Source organism: Camellia sinensis, chromosome 3 (genome assembly GCF_055761805.1).
Source record: "Camellia sinensis isolate YWXY chromosome 3, ASM5576180v1, whole genome shotgun sequence".
NCBI classification, from domain to species: Eukaryota; Viridiplantae; Streptophyta; class Magnoliopsida; order Ericales; family Theaceae; genus Camellia; species Camellia sinensis.
The window spans coordinates 188,790,588-188,807,725 of record NC_138963.1 but is presented as its reverse complement, the minus strand read 5'-3'; the positions used below and the strand labels follow the sequence as shown (position 1 = coordinate 188,807,725).

Sequence of the window (17,138 nt, the reverse complement as noted above, 5' to 3'; positions counted from 1 at the left end):
CCGAAAAAAAAGAAAAAAAGAGAGTATTTTTTTCTCTTTTTACAATCAATTCTGCAATGATAAATCTAATACAACTTTGATTAAGAAAGTGTCTCATTTGTCAAGTCAATCAATCTCTTAAAACTGAGTTTGAATTAAGAGAAAGAAAAATGTGAGTAAAATAAAATCTAATTTGTTCTTCTATTTTATTTTATTTTCTTTTCTTTTTTTTTTCTTATTTTATTTTATTTTTAATCTGTGTTCAAAGTTATGATTCAAACACAATCATAATCAAGTCAAATGAAGGGAATTCATGAACAAGTGAAAGAGCTACTCATCATTATGCAAAATCATAGACTGGATTTCTATTGGGCAATTAGCTAATTTAGCTGTAATATATATAATTTTAGGATGTATGTAAATAGTGTTATGCCTTCTAAATTTAAATTTTGTGAATCTTAGGTTTCGTTTGGCATGTCATGTTTGGGCTAAAATAGCTATAAAAAGACTCTTGACCAACAAGCTAGTTCTTTGTTTCATACTTTTGCGAAGTGGGTTTATTAGTAGAAAGAAGAATCTCCAATGTCCACCCATGAATTACTATGTATTGCACCACTGGCATTGGACCCAAAAGAAAAATATTTTGAATATTGAATAAATTTGAATATTTTGAATGTTTATATTTTTAAATTTCAAATCAGGAATTAGAATTTTTAAATTTTGTTTGTGAATGAAAATGTCTATATTTTGAATATTGAATAAACCAACGTACATTTGTTGAATTGGAAATTGTTTTTTTTTTCTTGTGAAGAGGAATTAAAAGGAAATTAGGGTTTTAAAAGTAATTTTTTTTAATTAAGAATTGCGATTAAAAAATCCGAAATTCATATATTTAATTTTGACTATATTTTATTAAAAAGAAATATTTTTATTGGTTTCTCAAAATATTTAATTTTGACTCTATTTTATTAAAAAGAAATATTTTTATTGGTTTATCAAAATATTTAATTTTGACTCTATTTTATTGAAAAGAAATATTTTTATTGGTTTCTGAAAATATTTAAATTTGACTGTATTTGATTTAAAAAAAAAAAATTGGTTTAATTTCGTTTGGTTTATTTCACTATATTTGGGGTCATATTTGGGGTGAAGCAGCCAAAATATGATTAAAACATTTAATGAGCTGAATTTGTAATACATATAATAGTATTCTAGTACAAATTAAAATTTTATGATAAAACTGAAGAAAATTTGAGAAAGTTTTTGAAATGGGTATTGAACGAACTGACTTATCGTCTTTTTCACTTTGTGATTGTCCACTACCATTGAAAATGAAAATCTACTTTGGCTGCTATTTTAGAGTAGTTACAATATATGCATGAAAAGAGTAATAAATTATTTTAATTAATAGTCCATAGCAATTTCGTACGTAAGAAGGGAAAAAAAAAAAAAATTGGCACTTTGATGGGTAAGCATGTGTTTTGTAATACCAAATAATTGGTACGGATGGCCCGATAGATTCACATGGATAACTATCCAAAATGTAGTCCATACATTTAACCACCAACTTCAATTGAATTATCTGTAATTATTTTTTTGTTTTTGTATGTGTAAGAAAAAAAAGGAGTAAATAAATATAATTTTTTTCTTACTTTTCAGAACGATCCAAAATGATCCAAAATCAAGTTTTCTTACTTTTCAGAACGATCCAAAATGATCCAACATGGAAACACTTCAAATAATCAACTCGTGCTCTGATACCACTCTATCACGACCCAAACTCGCTACTATAGGTATGACCGGCCAGTAATCCTAAGATTACCGAAGGCCACTTAAATAGATTTACAAAATTAGGGGTTGGCGGAAGCAAATATCATAATTATTCTGTCCATAGAGGTGTGCAGACATATATGCATGAAAAGAGTAATAAATTATTTTAATTAATAGTCCGTAGCAATTTCGTACGTAAGAAGGGAAAAAAAAAAATTGGCACGTTGATGGGTAAGCATGTATTTTGTAATACCAAATAATTGGTACGGATGGCCCGATAGATTCACATGGATAACTGTCCAAAATGTAGTCCATACATTTAACCACCAACTTCAATTTAATTATCTCTAATTTTTGGCCATTATAAATTATCTCTGTAATAATTTTGTTGTTTTTGTATGTGTAAGAAAAAAAAGGAGTAAATAAATTTAATTTTTTTCTTACTTTTCAGAACAATCCAAAATGATCCAAAATCAGTTTGTTGTTTTAATTTTATAAGAAAGCCTCTATGCCCTCTACAAAATGGACGAGGGTTACTAGTTCACATAGGAAATAACTTTGTCATTAAGGTCCGTAATGGCACAAGTTGGAGCAAATCAAATTAACTTATATTTTCCATAAATCTGAACAATTACATCACCAGGTTAAAAAAATCTCTCTCAATGTTTGCACCCTGTATTTTATATTGTCCAAATCAATCGCGTCACCCTCTACTAAATATCTGTCAACCTATTTTATTTTTCGCCACTAATTCGAAAGAATTAAGACAACATGTATACTTCTTGTTATGTGTTTTTTAGATGAAGACAATAGAGCAATGACAACAAAGAACATTCACGTTGAAAAGATAAGAGTCTTCACATACGAAGTAAATGAGACACAATATGTAACTCCACGTATAGATGAAATCTCAGCTGTTCTGTTATACGAATAAAAATAAGTGAACAAGATTATTGAATAAAAAGTAATAATCAAGTTGAGACACAAATATATAGTTGACAAAATAGAAATTGAATTAATGTTTCACCTCTACAGTTCCTTCAACCCTGGAAAATATAAATTGATAAAAAATTAGAGGGTTGCTTTTATTTGTGGCTTCTGCAAATTTTAATGTTTATTTTACAAGTACAATTCAATATATGTATATTGTTGATATTTTAATATTTATTGTTTCATTGAAGCAAGTATATGGCAACTGTTCCAATTATCTTTTACTGGGGGGGAAACATAATTCGGGATCCCGATGAAGGTGTGTCATATGATGCTGAGCCGAAAGGGATATATATGGTGCAACTTGGCACCACACTTGGCAATTTGGAGGAGATGTTTATGTCCAAGGTCGCAAGTTACGGGGAAACAGTCCGATTGATCTTCAAATGTAGATATCCTTATCGCCAGTGGCAAGCAACCAGCAAATACAAAATATTACCGATAAATGACGATGAGGCGTTGAACACCGTTTTAAGTATCGGTGGAAATTTCGAACCACCAAATTGTTTGGAAGTGTACATTCAGAAAGAGGTTGTACAGAATCTTCCGAATGTAACACAGATGGAATCGCATCCGTTCACTACATTGCTGACACATGGGGTTGACACGACAGCATTTCAGTCTCCTATGTATGAATCAAATGAATGTTATGCAGCTGGCTACACACAACAGACATTTCATGGCCATGGTGGAGAATCAAGTTCACATGGTGGATACGAGACTGAATTTCACAATAACACCCAAGATGTGCCCACCTATAGCCATCATACGACTCCAGTTGAAGTTGCTGGTAATATGGCTGAAACGGTTAATTTTGTGCAGTTTGCTGATAGTGACATGTACGGTCCTGATGTCGCCCTAGACAATGATGAGAATGAAATGTGTGATGAAGAAAATTTATTGGGCGGATCAGATGATGATGATGATGAAGAAGAAGATGATGTCGACGCTCCCGTTGATATTCAGAATGCCCCCATTCCACCTAGACCTGAAATCCCTTTCTTTGAAAACATTCACATGGGTGGTGATTTTGACATTAGTAACCGCGATGTCGTTCCCCGTAACCGAATCTGGAATGCTGAAAATCCAGAGTTGGACAAAGGGATGGTTTTCGTTGATAAGAAGCAACTCGTACATGCTGTCAAATTGTACCATGCAACAAATAATCGAGAGTACAAAGTCGTAACCTCCAAGCGAGACGTTTGGGTGTGTGCTTGCAAGCACGACTGTAGATGGTGGTTGCGTGCATCTCTTAGTAAGAGACATGGGCTTTTTGAAATAAAGCAGTATAGGGGTCCTCACCATTGTTTATACCCACGAACGAATAGGGACCACACAAATATTAGCTCCAGTTACATTGCTTCTCATCTTTTGGGACAAGTTGCGGTGAGTATACAAAATAAATGTTTACATTTATATACACATTGTTCATTTAAAGTGTTCACACCAAAATTGTGTCTTTAAAGTGTTCACACCAAAATAATCTGACTCATAGGTATTGTTGTATGCAGAACGAACCTGATATGCCCATTAAGAATGTCATCGAAGACATAAAAAAATCCATGAACTATACTATACATTACAAGAAGGCGTGGCATGCAAGGGCAAAGGCAATTCGAATGGTATTCGGAGATTGGGATGAATCATATATGATGTTGCCTAAATTCATGTATGCATTACAAACATCTAATCCTGGTACCATCGTGCAATGGAAGCATAGATATACCGGAAATACAACCATTATGCCCGTTTTCCACTTTGTTTTTTGGTCTTTCAAACCCGTCATCGATGGATTCAGACATTGTAGGCCTGTTATAACCATAGATGGTACATTCTTATACGGGAAATACACTGGTGTGTTGCTTGTAGCAACGATTGTCACCGCCAATGGCAAACTACTACCGCTTGCATTTGCTGTTGTCGACAAGGAGAGTTTGGAGTCTTGGTCGTTCTTCATTTCAAATATCAAGGAACATATTGTCATGGACCGACAGGGAGTGACTTTGATATCCGATCGAGCTGAGAGTATTTTAGCTGCTGTGAGGCGGCATTGGTTGAATCCCTCGCTCCAATTTGTTGGATATCATCGGCACTGCCTTCGACATGTTTGTAGTAACTTTAACACTACGTTCAGAAATAAGGAGCTGAAACAACTTCTATGGAAAGCAGGAAGTGCTCATCAACGACGAAAGTGTAATGGTTACTTACAACAAATACAGGCTATTGACCAAGAAGCCATCACTTGGGTTTACAAGATGAATCCTGAGGAGTGGGCCCTTTCGTATGACGGTGGGCATCGCTGGGGGGTATTGACTAGCAATGATGCAGAGTGCTTCAATAGCGTCTTGAAAGGTGCAAGGAACTTACCTATCTCAGCTATGGTAGAATTTACATTTCGGCGGCTTGTAAAATATTTTGACGAGATGGGAGCCCAAGCTGAACTAGATGTACGAAATGAGTTCCAATACCCTAGACAGATGCAAAAAACTATTGAGGATGGCATCGCAAGGGCAAATACTTTCAAGTTGATATCATATGACAGGTTAGTTTGTAATATAAATTAAATTATTGTTATTATGTTGTCAATTTAACTACACCTAAAAACATGAACTTCATTAGTTTCTACTATAATTTTTTTATAGGCCACGCCGCGTGTTTGAGGTGCAAACATCTTTTCGCCATGGACGAGGTCGCAATACACAAATTGTGCGGATGAATCAACCCACGTGCAGTTGTGGGAAATATGAGATACGACACTATCCATGTTCTCATATGCTCGCTGTAATGTCTGAATGCGGTGACAATCCATTCGAGTACGTTGATCCAGTATATAGGCTTCCTGTATACATTAGAGTTTGGGAAACTAAATTCAATCCAATACCGCATCAAGATTATTGGGCTGATCCGCAGTGGACTTTAATGCCTAATGTACTGCGTCTGCGACAAGTGAAACGGGGTCGTGCATCTATGTCTCGTATTCCGAATGAGATGGACATATCAGATAGGCGTTTGACCGCTCGTTGCAGTGAGTGCCAGCAGACAGGTCATGACAGGCGAACATGTCCGGCGCGACTTGGTCGATGAAGACTATGTAATACTTACATATTGTAATAGATCTTTTTGTAATTCTTTATTTGTAATAGATCATTTTATTTTCTTTTGTAATTCATTATTTGTAAACGGGGCCATACATGTAATAGAACATTTTTTATTTGTAATATATCATTTCTGTTGTTTAATTCTTTATATATTGTAATTGTTTTATTTGCTTGACGAAATTTACAACTATCATAGTTTTTATTCTCTACTTCATTGAAAATGTTTATTACAGAATTTTGTGAATTACATGTACGTAATTTACAAATTTTTTATTTTATTGCAAAACAAAAATTACAAAATCAATAATGAAGTTGTCGAATATGCCATAAATGTAACGAATTTTGTCAAATATGTCAAAATCAATAATGACGTTATGTCAAATATGCCAAAATCAATAATGAAGTTTTGAAAAAAAAAAATTGATCATTCCATTTTGTTTGTAAATATTGACATACAAAAACTATCCACATGTTATTGGTCATTATTAAGCTTATGTAACTGATATCGTAAAATGACTTTGTAAAAGATTTTTATATTAGTCTGAAGCATAGATAACGATAGGTTATGTTGAATTGTTTATCATATTTAATGGGCACATAATATGCAAACTTTTGATTTTAGTTAATGGCACACAAATTTATACTTTTAAAATAATCGACCACATTTATTTTTCAAGTCGTCATGTACATAATAATTTCAGCTTAATTGATATAGTTAAATTACATGCTCACCAATACAGTTTGTCAAAATGTATTTGTTTTTCAACTGTACAGGCTTCATGGCACATCTACCTGATGAGGTCCCCCTTTTTAGTCATCCACATCGGGCTGACAGTATATGGGAGGACCCGGTATGCAATAACGTTTGTTGGACTTTACGCGTACAATGAAAATACACTGCATTTTGTTTTTCATTTCCTTGATAATGCTATAATTTAAAATACTCATTCTGTTATGCAGGACCAGTCACGCACCGTGGTGGCATGCCGACGGGGAGATTCCGGCCTGTGGGATCGTCCATTGCACCATAGAGTCTTGCAGTGTCTACTACGCGCGGGATTCTATGGTGTATATCGTATAGGCCATATCAGACTGGACCACCCACTCATTACTGCTCTCGTCGAGAGATGGCGCACAGAGACTCATACATTTCATTTCCCGACCGGTGAGGCCACCGTCACATTGCAGGACGTATCTGTCCTATACGGTCTACGGATTGATGGGCGAGCAGTTACTGGACTTGACCCATCATTGACGACGGAGCAGTGGATAGCGCTATGTGCTGAGCTATTGGGAGTAGCACCTACACCTGCAGACTTACAGGCAGGTAGAGTGAGGGTGAGGTGGCTGTCGGAGCATTTTCAGGGCGATTTTCCAGATGATGCTGCAGATGAGTTAGTACAGCAGCATGCGCGAGCATATATTCTGTGGCTTATTGGGGGGGTACTTCTCCCTGATAAGTCACAGAACCTGCTCAAGCTGATGTATTTGCCACTGTTGAGAGACATTGACGTCATCGGCCAGTACAGCTGGGGCGCCGCGGCTTTGGCATGCTTGTATAGGATGTTATGTCGAGCCACTCAGGTGGGTGTGACTCAGATCGGAGGACCCCTTGTCTTGCTACAGGTTAGTAAGAATTTTATTACATGTCAATTCATATTGTATGGCATATATCAGTATTGTAATTGCGTTCAAACTATTGCAGATTTGGGCGTGGGAGAGATTGATTCGCATTGCCCCGGCTAGGCGGCAAGTAGTTGCTCCTGGTGAGGTTCCCATCGGGCAGGGAGACATGCAGATGCCGGCCGGACCTCGAGGTAGCCGATGGAGGGTTGACATGAGCCACGAGGTCGTATCGACCCACGTAGTGGTCGTGTATAGAGACCAGCTTGACCGGATGATAGACGGCGAGGTATCAAATTTATATACCTAAATTTTAATTGTCATATGGACTGTATACGTTTATGACCGATTTTTAATAGACTTGTCGTTATTGTAGTTTATCTGGCAGCCTTATGCTGATGTCCTGCACACGCTCCCAGACTACTGCCGCCTAGGTGAGGATATATGGATGGCGAGAGTACCACTCATTTGTTATGACGTGGTTGAGTGGCATCTCCCTGATCGTGTCCTCCGACAGTTTGGTCGGGTCCAGCCCGTGCCGGATCGATGTGACACCGAGTGGCGGTTGCATGCGACGGATAGACGTGGCCGAGGCAGCACTGACTGGAGTCAGCATCATATGCGATACATACAGTTGTGGGATGCCCGTCGCGACACTATTGTACAGGCTGACTGGAGCGATGGGGTCCTCCCCTCTCCCGACCCTTACATGTTGTGGTATCGGCGACATACACACCTACTTGTCGGTAATCCGAGCCACCTGTCCGAGGACGGATATCAGGGAGTTGGGCCTTCTCTCGAGTCATTGGTGAGTAGCGTACTATATCTCCGATAATTGTTAATATCATAATTGATTATTTTCAGTCAACTATAGCCTAATATATCTATTTTTTTGACAGGTGGTTCGAGCTGGGAGGTCATATCACTTGGCTGAGGATGCTATTTTCAGACGTGATGGACAGCTTGGTCTGCAGGCCCTTGTAGAGATCAGAGAGTTATTGTACGAGGGGATCCAGCATGCCCATCGGGTAGATCGTCTGCATTTTGGGGACTACGGTGTACACACTGCAGCAGCTGCTCCAGACACATCAGTCCCGTCCACGTCAGTGCCTTCCAGTTCAGCGCCAGCCACAGCAGGTCCTTCGACTTCAGGCACCCCACCACATGATACCCCATACATTTCTCCATATTCCCCACACGTACATCTTACCCAGCATGCTGACCCTGACCCTGATTGGTCACCGCCCCGCTTCATACATGATGTTATTACCCCACCCACCCAGTTACATCCTACTTTTCTGGGGAGTACTTCGACCGCCCCCCCCGTTCATGCATGATGTTGCTACCCCACCCACCCAGTTATCACCTGCTTTTATGGGGACTACTTCGACCGCGCCCAGGAGTACACATGATGCAGTTCTCACTGACATCTCACACATTGATGATGAGGGCCATATTGAGCCCCCCCCCAGAGCGCGAGGGAGAGGTTATGGTCGTGGGGGACGTCGCGGCCGAGGTCGGGGTGCGGGCAGAGGCAGAGGTCGTGGTCGAGCTGCAGATCGTGATACAGTTGCACCAGATGAGGGAGTGGGAGTTTCACAGCTCACAGCAGTATATGATCTACAGGCACAGGCAGGATCAGGGGCATCAGATGCAGGAGAGGGGGGGTCACACTCACACTCACAGGCTCCGCAGGCAGTCAGTGGAGGGCAGCATGCAGGGGAGAGAGTGCCAGATATTCAGAGAGTCTACCGTAGGAGACCGAGGAGGGAGATCCACGGTCGGGGTTGTGGGACTGGGGGCAGGTTAGGGCATTAGCGGTTGCGATATGGACTATATAGGTTTTTTTATTTTTTTCTTTTTTGTTTGTATGTGTCAAACTTGTACAGCTGATGTAAGTGTCATACTTATTTATTCGCAATTATCATTTCACAATTTTTTATTCTTATTTATATTGATGAATCACACAAATCTGTTTCACATCTCTACCCCTCTCTCATTATCCGTAATTTAGGAGAACATAAATTACAAACGCGTTTGGTTTGAACAAAATGTGTAAAGAAGCTATAAAAAAAATGTTCGTTGAAGGCTAAAAATAATTGAAATATCTCGTTTTATTGATAAGTCATGGATAAGCATTACAAATTGCATGCATTACAGAAATGCCCTGGGCGTTCATCCAAACAATTTCATTCATTATCATCATCATCTGACATCTCAATATCAGATTCATACATAACATCCATGCTCCAGGCGTAGTACTGGTGTGCATCATCCATTAACCCATCTTCGGCACGCTCATTTGCGGTCTTCATTAGTTCAGACCTCTGCAAACGTTGTGTCATGCGATTAACCTCGTCGCGGATACGATGCAATGCCCTTTGCAACAACTGTGGAGTGTCAGTTGGCATACGCATGGCTAACCGGCGAGGAAATTTAAGATTAACTTCACGGCATAGCTCAACGAGAACGTTTGCTCGAGTTTTGCGAAATTCCCACTCAGCTCTCATGGTATTGACGGTGGCACGTGAGTAACGCAAATTTGGATTTAATGGGTATTGAAATTCATCTCCATCTGCAACCCAATAGCGACCCATTGCTGAATATAGATCAACCACCGTATATGTCATGATCATATCGGTAGAAATAGCTGTAAAACTTTTGTTGTGGTATGCTACGATATTTATACCATATACACACATGGTACCTGTGTGTATGCAATTTCCTGTTCGATCACATGCATGCCACTGACCTTATCCAGTGGATACGGCTGTCAGGACTCGACTTTGTGCAGTCATGAACGAATCAACGGCCTGTAGCATCGGCTATTGTGCCGAAGATGCAGCGATGCCTGTGACTTTGTGCATAATTGCAATGGGCACAGTACGTAGGAGGCATGTGACTTTGTGCAGTGATGCAATGATGCATGTCACTTTATGCAGTGATGCAGTAATGCATGTGACTTTCTTACTTTGCCATGCTTGTATACGTTGTGACTTGTTTCTTGACATTACGTGATGCATGTGACTTCTGCAGTGCAACTTACATGCTTTGTTTTTTCCGCACATTTCAGAATTCATCTAAGTCACATTATTATGACTGTGAAAAGAAGCAGAAATGCTATTATGTTGGTAAAAAAATATGATGGACGATTGTGTAATGACAATAAAAATCGGATAACTGTGAAGTTCTTTAACTGAAAATAAGATAAAATATAGGCACCAACGTTCCAATCGTGTTTACCTAGCAGGTGACCATTTTGTTATGTTGGTGAGAAAAACAATGATAGTTTATGAACAATATTACTTGAATACAAAGAAAATTTCATTTTCGATTTGATTTATAATTTCTCGAAAACACTTATACGTACTGAAATCGTCAATTCCAAGTGAGTACTTATTGTATTACAAAAGTAAGCATGACAAAATAGTTTCATGTGCAGATGTGACAACTCACTGCATTTTGTTTTATTTGACAACGCACTGCTCGAATATGAAGGGATAGCATTGTGATTCTATAGCCTACAATTATTATTTTATCTTACAACCACATCCGTGACTACATCACAGGTACACAAAGTCACGGGTAATCAAAATTACATGAAATGAACAATATCAAATAATATCACGTGTATCACTTATTCCATAGTGCCCTAGCACCACTATCATGTCTATAAATACCCCAGTATGATGTTTGTTGAAGGCATAACAATAGTAATAGATATACAATTACTATTATTATTATTATTTTTAATTTTATTAACAATGTCTTCAAGAGGTGCAGGAAGTTCACGCCAGCAAAGAAATCCGAAAGTGTGGCTGCTACCTCCATTTATGTATGACTACAAGAGCGAAAAGTACTCAAGTCCGAAGGATTATTATGCTGGTATCCGAGCAGAATGGGCGTTCAGGGTAACGGAGCAAGAAGGATTGTATAATGATCTACGTAACTTTGGGGCACCGGTACCTCATCGTCGTTCATTGACCATGGCTAGACGAAATGTGAGTGACTATGAAAAAGCAGTTAGCAGAATTAAGAAGGAGAACAACAGGATGTTGATGCGGAGATGTCGACATTTCATGCTTCAGCTAGCCACTGAAATGGCAGAAGCAAGCAACAGAGATTTGACAATGGTTGAGCGAAATAATGTCTTCAACAATGAAAAATATCTCTCTGACTACTACATGTCAGATGATGAATAAGAAATCAAACACCGTTATCTTTCATATGTTCGTTCCTGGAGTGTAAGACAACGTTGTTGTTGGTGTAACGTACGGATGTATTTCAAGTATTTTTGTTATGCACCTGAAGTTTATGAAATACCTACATTTATAAGTACACATTTATGAGTTCATGACTTTCTTTATTGAATTGCAATTTGTTCATGAATGTTCTGGATTAATTAATGGATTAATGTATGTTCAATTATGTGAATACTTAAAACACATAAAATAGATCAGGCAACTCGGAGAAAAGGTTCCCTTAACTGGGGCTGCTGAAATAGGGATGAAATCACAACGAATTTCAATCTCCATCAGGAAAGAAGAAAGAGTCACCTTACAATTATTGAAAGTCCAGTAAAAATTATGACTCCGGTAATGAATGAGGGGTTGACAAAAAACTAAACTCGGTGAATCGAACTACCGCCTTCAACAACACATAAAACATAACAGGTAGGTCGGTAAATAGCTTCCCAAATGACAAGAACAATTAAAATAGTCATACTTTTCAATGAAATACAAATAGCGGGTCGTAAGCTTCATGACCTTCATTTTTTCACACATTGAGTAGTCAAATCGTGGAGAGACTTGTCAGTATATGCAGATAGATTGTGAAGTCATGTGACCTGGTGCACAGTCTTCGGTTTTATTGATTTGTTTATTACAGTCACAACTCATCTCTTATTTACATATGTGGGATTCTCAACTCAGAAAGTCACATGGCAACAGTGAATTCATTGATTTACCTTATTGTCAGCCTGCCTTTATTTTGTCTGTATATGCAGATGGATTGTGAAGTCATGTGACTTGGTGCAGAGTCTTTGGTTTTCTCGATTTTTTGCTCGATTTTTTTTATTACAACGCATCTGTTATTGATATATGTGAGATTCTTTGTCATCTGTTAACAACAGCATGCCTTTATTTTGTCCTTATATGCAGATGGATGGTCTTTGTCATGTGAATTGGTGCACAGGCTTTGGTTTCCTCGATTTGTTGCTCGATTTTTTTTATTACAGTGACAACTCATCTATTATTGATATATGTGGGATTCTCAACTTAGAAAGTCACATGGCAACAGTGAATTCACTGAATTACCTTACAGTCACCATGCCCTTATTTTGTTCGTATATGCAGATGGATTGTGAAGTGATGTGACTTGGTCCACATGCTTTGGTTTTCTCCATTTTTTGCTCGACTTTTTTGTTACAGTGATAACTCATCTCGTATTGATATATGTGGGATTCTCAATTTAGAAAGTCACATGGCAACAGTGAATCTACTGATTTACCTTCCAGTCAGCATGCATATATGTGGGATTCTCATTTATCCGTTCATAATCAACTATATAAACGAGTAAAGGTGAAGACACAACCTTACAACTCAAGGTGAAGACACAACCTTACAACTCATTTCGCCCTACGAAATTATTATTCATTTGTTTTAAAAAATTAGCATGGCTACATGGTTCATAGGAGGGAGTGGGGGTCGCAGAGGTGGTAGGAACTTGCAAAGGGGTGAAAGTTCACGACGAGGAGGGGGAAGGGGAAGTGGCGATGCTGAAGATGAAACACCATTTCCTTTCTTGGATGCCTCTTGTGCTTATCATGATAGGTTTGGGAAGCGACATTTCGTCATGCCCAAGTACTATCGAGATCCATGTGGTTTGGTGGAGGATCCATCAGAAAATCAAACAGGATATGGTTATGCAAAGGCTAGACTTCTTAAGTGGCCCGCACTATTTATAGAGCGAGTGCAAAACGAAAGATTATGTCGGGAAAGAGGACTGAAGGTGCCAAAAGCACGTTCTGTTGAGATCCAAAAGGAAGATCCTGATAATGTTGATCGACTATGTCAAACACTAGAACGTGAGATTTCTCAAATGGGTCGTAGATTGGCCCGCGATATGCAGCTACTCATACTTAAGAAGGATGCCCAGAAGAACAAAACAGAACCAAATGTTGCGGCTATCAAGGCTATCATGGAGGATCCTGAACTTGTCTCTGACGCTGAGCTTTCGGATTGTTCAGATTCTGAGCCACCTGCCGATTTAAGCGCGAATTAGGTGTTAATGTCTACACTTCGGCAATATAACAACTTCCATTAATATGTAATGTCTGTGTTAGAGTAAGTATAACTGTTATGTTATGTTATGTTTATGTTTAAGTTTATGTTTATGTATATGTATTGTGTCTGTCAAATGTTACGGCTACTAATATGCAATATTAGGTCATGAATTAGGTGTTTCTCTATCTAATTGTTATGTTTATGTATTGTGTGTTCAGTTAAGAGTGTCCAGGATGTATGTAATGTGTGTTCAGTTCATGGTGTCCATAATGTATTTTTGTGGGAGAATTATGTCTGTACTACCTACGTAACTGAAAACTATTACATTTGCAACTTCAGTTATGTTGTTTTCATACCCGTAAGAGTATTTTGTAAAGTACTGACTTCGTATATTATGTATTAAGTATTATTACAAAAATGTTGAGAAAATTTATTTTAGGAGCTCTCGCTGTGGCCTTTGTCTTCTTGGCCTACTCCGCGGTGGTCTTCGCGTCTCACCCTTCGTCGTTGCTCGTCGAGTTGCACAATGTGTGGGTGTGCTTCGAACTGTACAGCATGCATATCACATTCTAACCCATAACAAAATAAATTTAAATGAAAACGGGTACAAAACGGTTTTACTAAACTGGTTTACTAAACTGATTTTCTGAATTACATTCTCACCTTCTAACCCAAAACAAAAGAATAAATATATATTTATGTTTAAATGAAAACGGCTTTCGTAAAGCCAAAATAATTTTCAAAATAACACATTCCAACCCAAAATAAAGACAAAAGAAAAAAAAAATTTACATGAAAACGACTTTAGTAAAGCGAAAAAAAAATAATTAATTACACAAAACAATAAGCAAAAAAATATTTTACATGAAAACAACTTTAGTGAAGACGAAAATTTTTTTTTAATTACATTTTGTAAAACAATAGCGATTTTAACAAAAAAAATTTTCCCAAAAAAATGTAATTAAAAAAATGTAATTAAAGCTCATTTAACTTGAAACAATTCGCTATGAAATAATGAAAAATCGCTATGTAAAATTAATATACTATTGATAATAGCTAAATGAGCTTTAATTACATTTTTTATAATAGCTAAATCGCTATGTAAAATTTTCCCAAAAAAAATTCAATAATCTACATGAATATGATTTTGAAATTATATATATGAAAAATAGTATGTAAAATTAATATATGAGAAGAGGTTTTTTTTCATATTATGTAAAATTTATGAATTACACATTCTAAACAAAAAAAAGAAAAAAAAAAACATATTTTAACATGATAATTGCTTTATGTTTTTTCCTTTTGTTTTATCTTGAAAATAGCGTTTTATTCCAACAAAGTTTATGGTAAAAAAAAAATTTCTGTTAAAATCGCTATTAGGAATAGCGTTTTTTGGAACAAAATTTTAACTGAAATCGCTATTATGAATAGCGTTTTTTTTGCAAAAAAAATTATGTTAAAATCGCTACTATAAACAGCGTTTTTTGGGGAATTTGTTTTTGTTAAAATCGCTATTGATAATAGCGTTTTTTTGCAACAAAAATTTGTGTGAAAAGCGCTGTTAAGAACAGCGTTTTTTATTGGGAAAAAAATAACCCTAGAAGCGCTATTTGTAATAGCGACTTATTAATCAAAGTCGCTATTTGTAATAGCGATTTTACTGTTCACCTACTTTTCCGCTCCTAACAGTGAAAGCGCGAATAGTAATAGCGTTTTAACTTAGTTTTGGAATTCCGTCAGAAGTTGGCCTAGTTTTGGAAATACGATACAAAAATGGCTTATATTGGGAAATGCCCCTCGAACGAACGCTCCAATTTCCAAATAACGAACAATCACAGAGAGTTGTAGAATTGGTAATATCTAAACCCGTACGCAAAAATTTCAGGTGAATTTTACTTTTATTTTTTTAATTATATAATAATAATTATTATTTATTTCTATTTTTAAATTATCAAATTTATATATTTAGTCCTTAAAATTTTGAGAATTCAATATGAACCCCAAGTTAATAGGCAAAAATATAATTTCAACAACTTTCAACAACTTAAATCATAAGGATGTAAGAAAAATCGAAAAAACTGACTAAACCGACTAAACTGATTGAACCAGACCAAACCGGCTACATTTGGTCTGTTTTTTAATAAGAATCGGTCTATACGGTTTTAAAATTTGAATTTTTTCGATTTTCGGTTCGGTATTGATTTAAGCACTTTGTGCACCAACCTAAATCGAAGCCGACAGCTTCAACATATATTGTATTTATAATATATATATATATATATATATAATCTAATAATCTAATGATATTAATAAGTATAATAAATTATTAACATTAATTAATTAACATTATCATCTTTATAACCTAAGTTTGTAAATTCTTATTATATACAATTTTAACTCTAACTCATTATTCTTAAAACCTTAGTATTTTTAAACTTTTTTTTTTTGTTTTTATTTTTGTTAATTTAGGAATTAAAAAATATGTATTAAATGGATGGATTGGATATGTTTGAAATGGTAGACAAATAATTAGTTTAATATTTTTATATAGATTAATGACTATATTTAAAAATGGCTCAAGTTTAAAAAATTCTAAACCGATTAAACCGCACAAAACTGAACCATTTCAATTGGTTCGGTTCGGTGCAGTTTGACGTGAGTAATGGTCTGTATCGGTTTTCAAAATAATAAAACCGACATTGTCAATTCGATGTAATTTTTTACCTAAATACTAACCGTACCGAACCGATTACATTCCTTCATACATGTTCATGTCCAGCTTTATGATTTAAATCTCCCGATGCGGTATGAGAAAAGAGCCACGAGATTGATAGCATTTTTTTAATAGCTTTCTTTTTATTTTAATACCAGCAATGAGAAGTACTATCCCCTAGGCTCGCATAGGAATGCCAACGGGATGCTAGGAGAGAGCGAAAAGAGCTCCCACGTGGAAAACTGAAGTAATTTTTTGAACGATTTTAGCTAAAATTAAAAAATAAATAAATTAAAGACTATCTATTAATCCTAAATTTTAATTGCAACACACAAATGCAAGTTTCCATTGCTCTTTCACTAGCATCCACCCTTGAAGCTGAAAACAATAATCATAGACAAATCATTGCTTTTGTATATATTTTGCATAGATGAAAGCGATGGAGGTTTAGATTTGAATCAAATAATACACCAGTTCTGTTTGGCGTAGAGTTTTGTAAGTCGATCATCCAAGATAAAATTTACCTAACTTCTAATAATCTATATTTTTTCAACTTAAGCAATTTAGCTAGAACTCATACGAAGCATTCTAGCGCACATTCCCAATATCAAAATTCATACATTGTCCCAATAAGTTGCACTCATCAGAAGCCTCCACCAATGCATGCCACGCAAGAGATCA

At 36.5% G+C, this 17,138-nt stretch overlaps 3 protein-coding genes across 3 annotated transcripts; all 3 read left to right on the top strand.

Moving 5' to 3' along the window:
• Positions 1–1,368: 1,368 nt before the first annotated feature.
• LOC145821224 (uncharacterized) lies at positions 1,369–5,952 on the top strand. Its single transcript, XM_082917750.1, has 3 exons — positions 1,369–4,125; positions 4,251–5,281; positions 5,382–5,952. The coding sequence occupies exons 1-3, from the start codon at positions 2,938–2,940 to the stop codon at positions 5,821–5,823; spliced, it is 2,661 nt and encodes an 886-aa protein (XP_082773876.1). The 5' UTR covers positions 1,369–2,937; the 3' UTR covers positions 5,824–5,952.
• Positions 5,953–6,589: 637 nt separating this feature from the next.
• Positions 6,590–7,785, top strand: LOC145821223 (serine/threonine-protein phosphatase 7 long form homolog). Its single transcript, XM_082917749.1, has 3 exons — positions 6,590–6,688; positions 6,798–7,463; positions 7,543–7,785. Exons 1-3 carry the CDS (start codon positions 6,617–6,619, stop codon positions 7,768–7,770), a joined length of 966 nt encoding a protein of 321 aa, XP_082773875.1. The 5' UTR covers positions 6,590–6,616; the 3' UTR covers positions 7,771–7,785.
• Positions 7,786–7,858: 73 nt separating this feature from the next.
• On the top strand, positions 7,859–8,797 carry LOC145822108 (serine/threonine-protein phosphatase 7 long form homolog). Its single transcript, XM_082918701.1, has 2 exons — positions 7,859–8,268; positions 8,360–8,797. Exons 1-2 carry the CDS (start codon positions 7,909–7,911, stop codon positions 8,795–8,797), a joined length of 798 nt encoding a protein of 265 aa, XP_082774827.1. The 5' UTR covers positions 7,859–7,908.
• Positions 8,798–17,138: the final 8,341 nt, after the last annotated feature.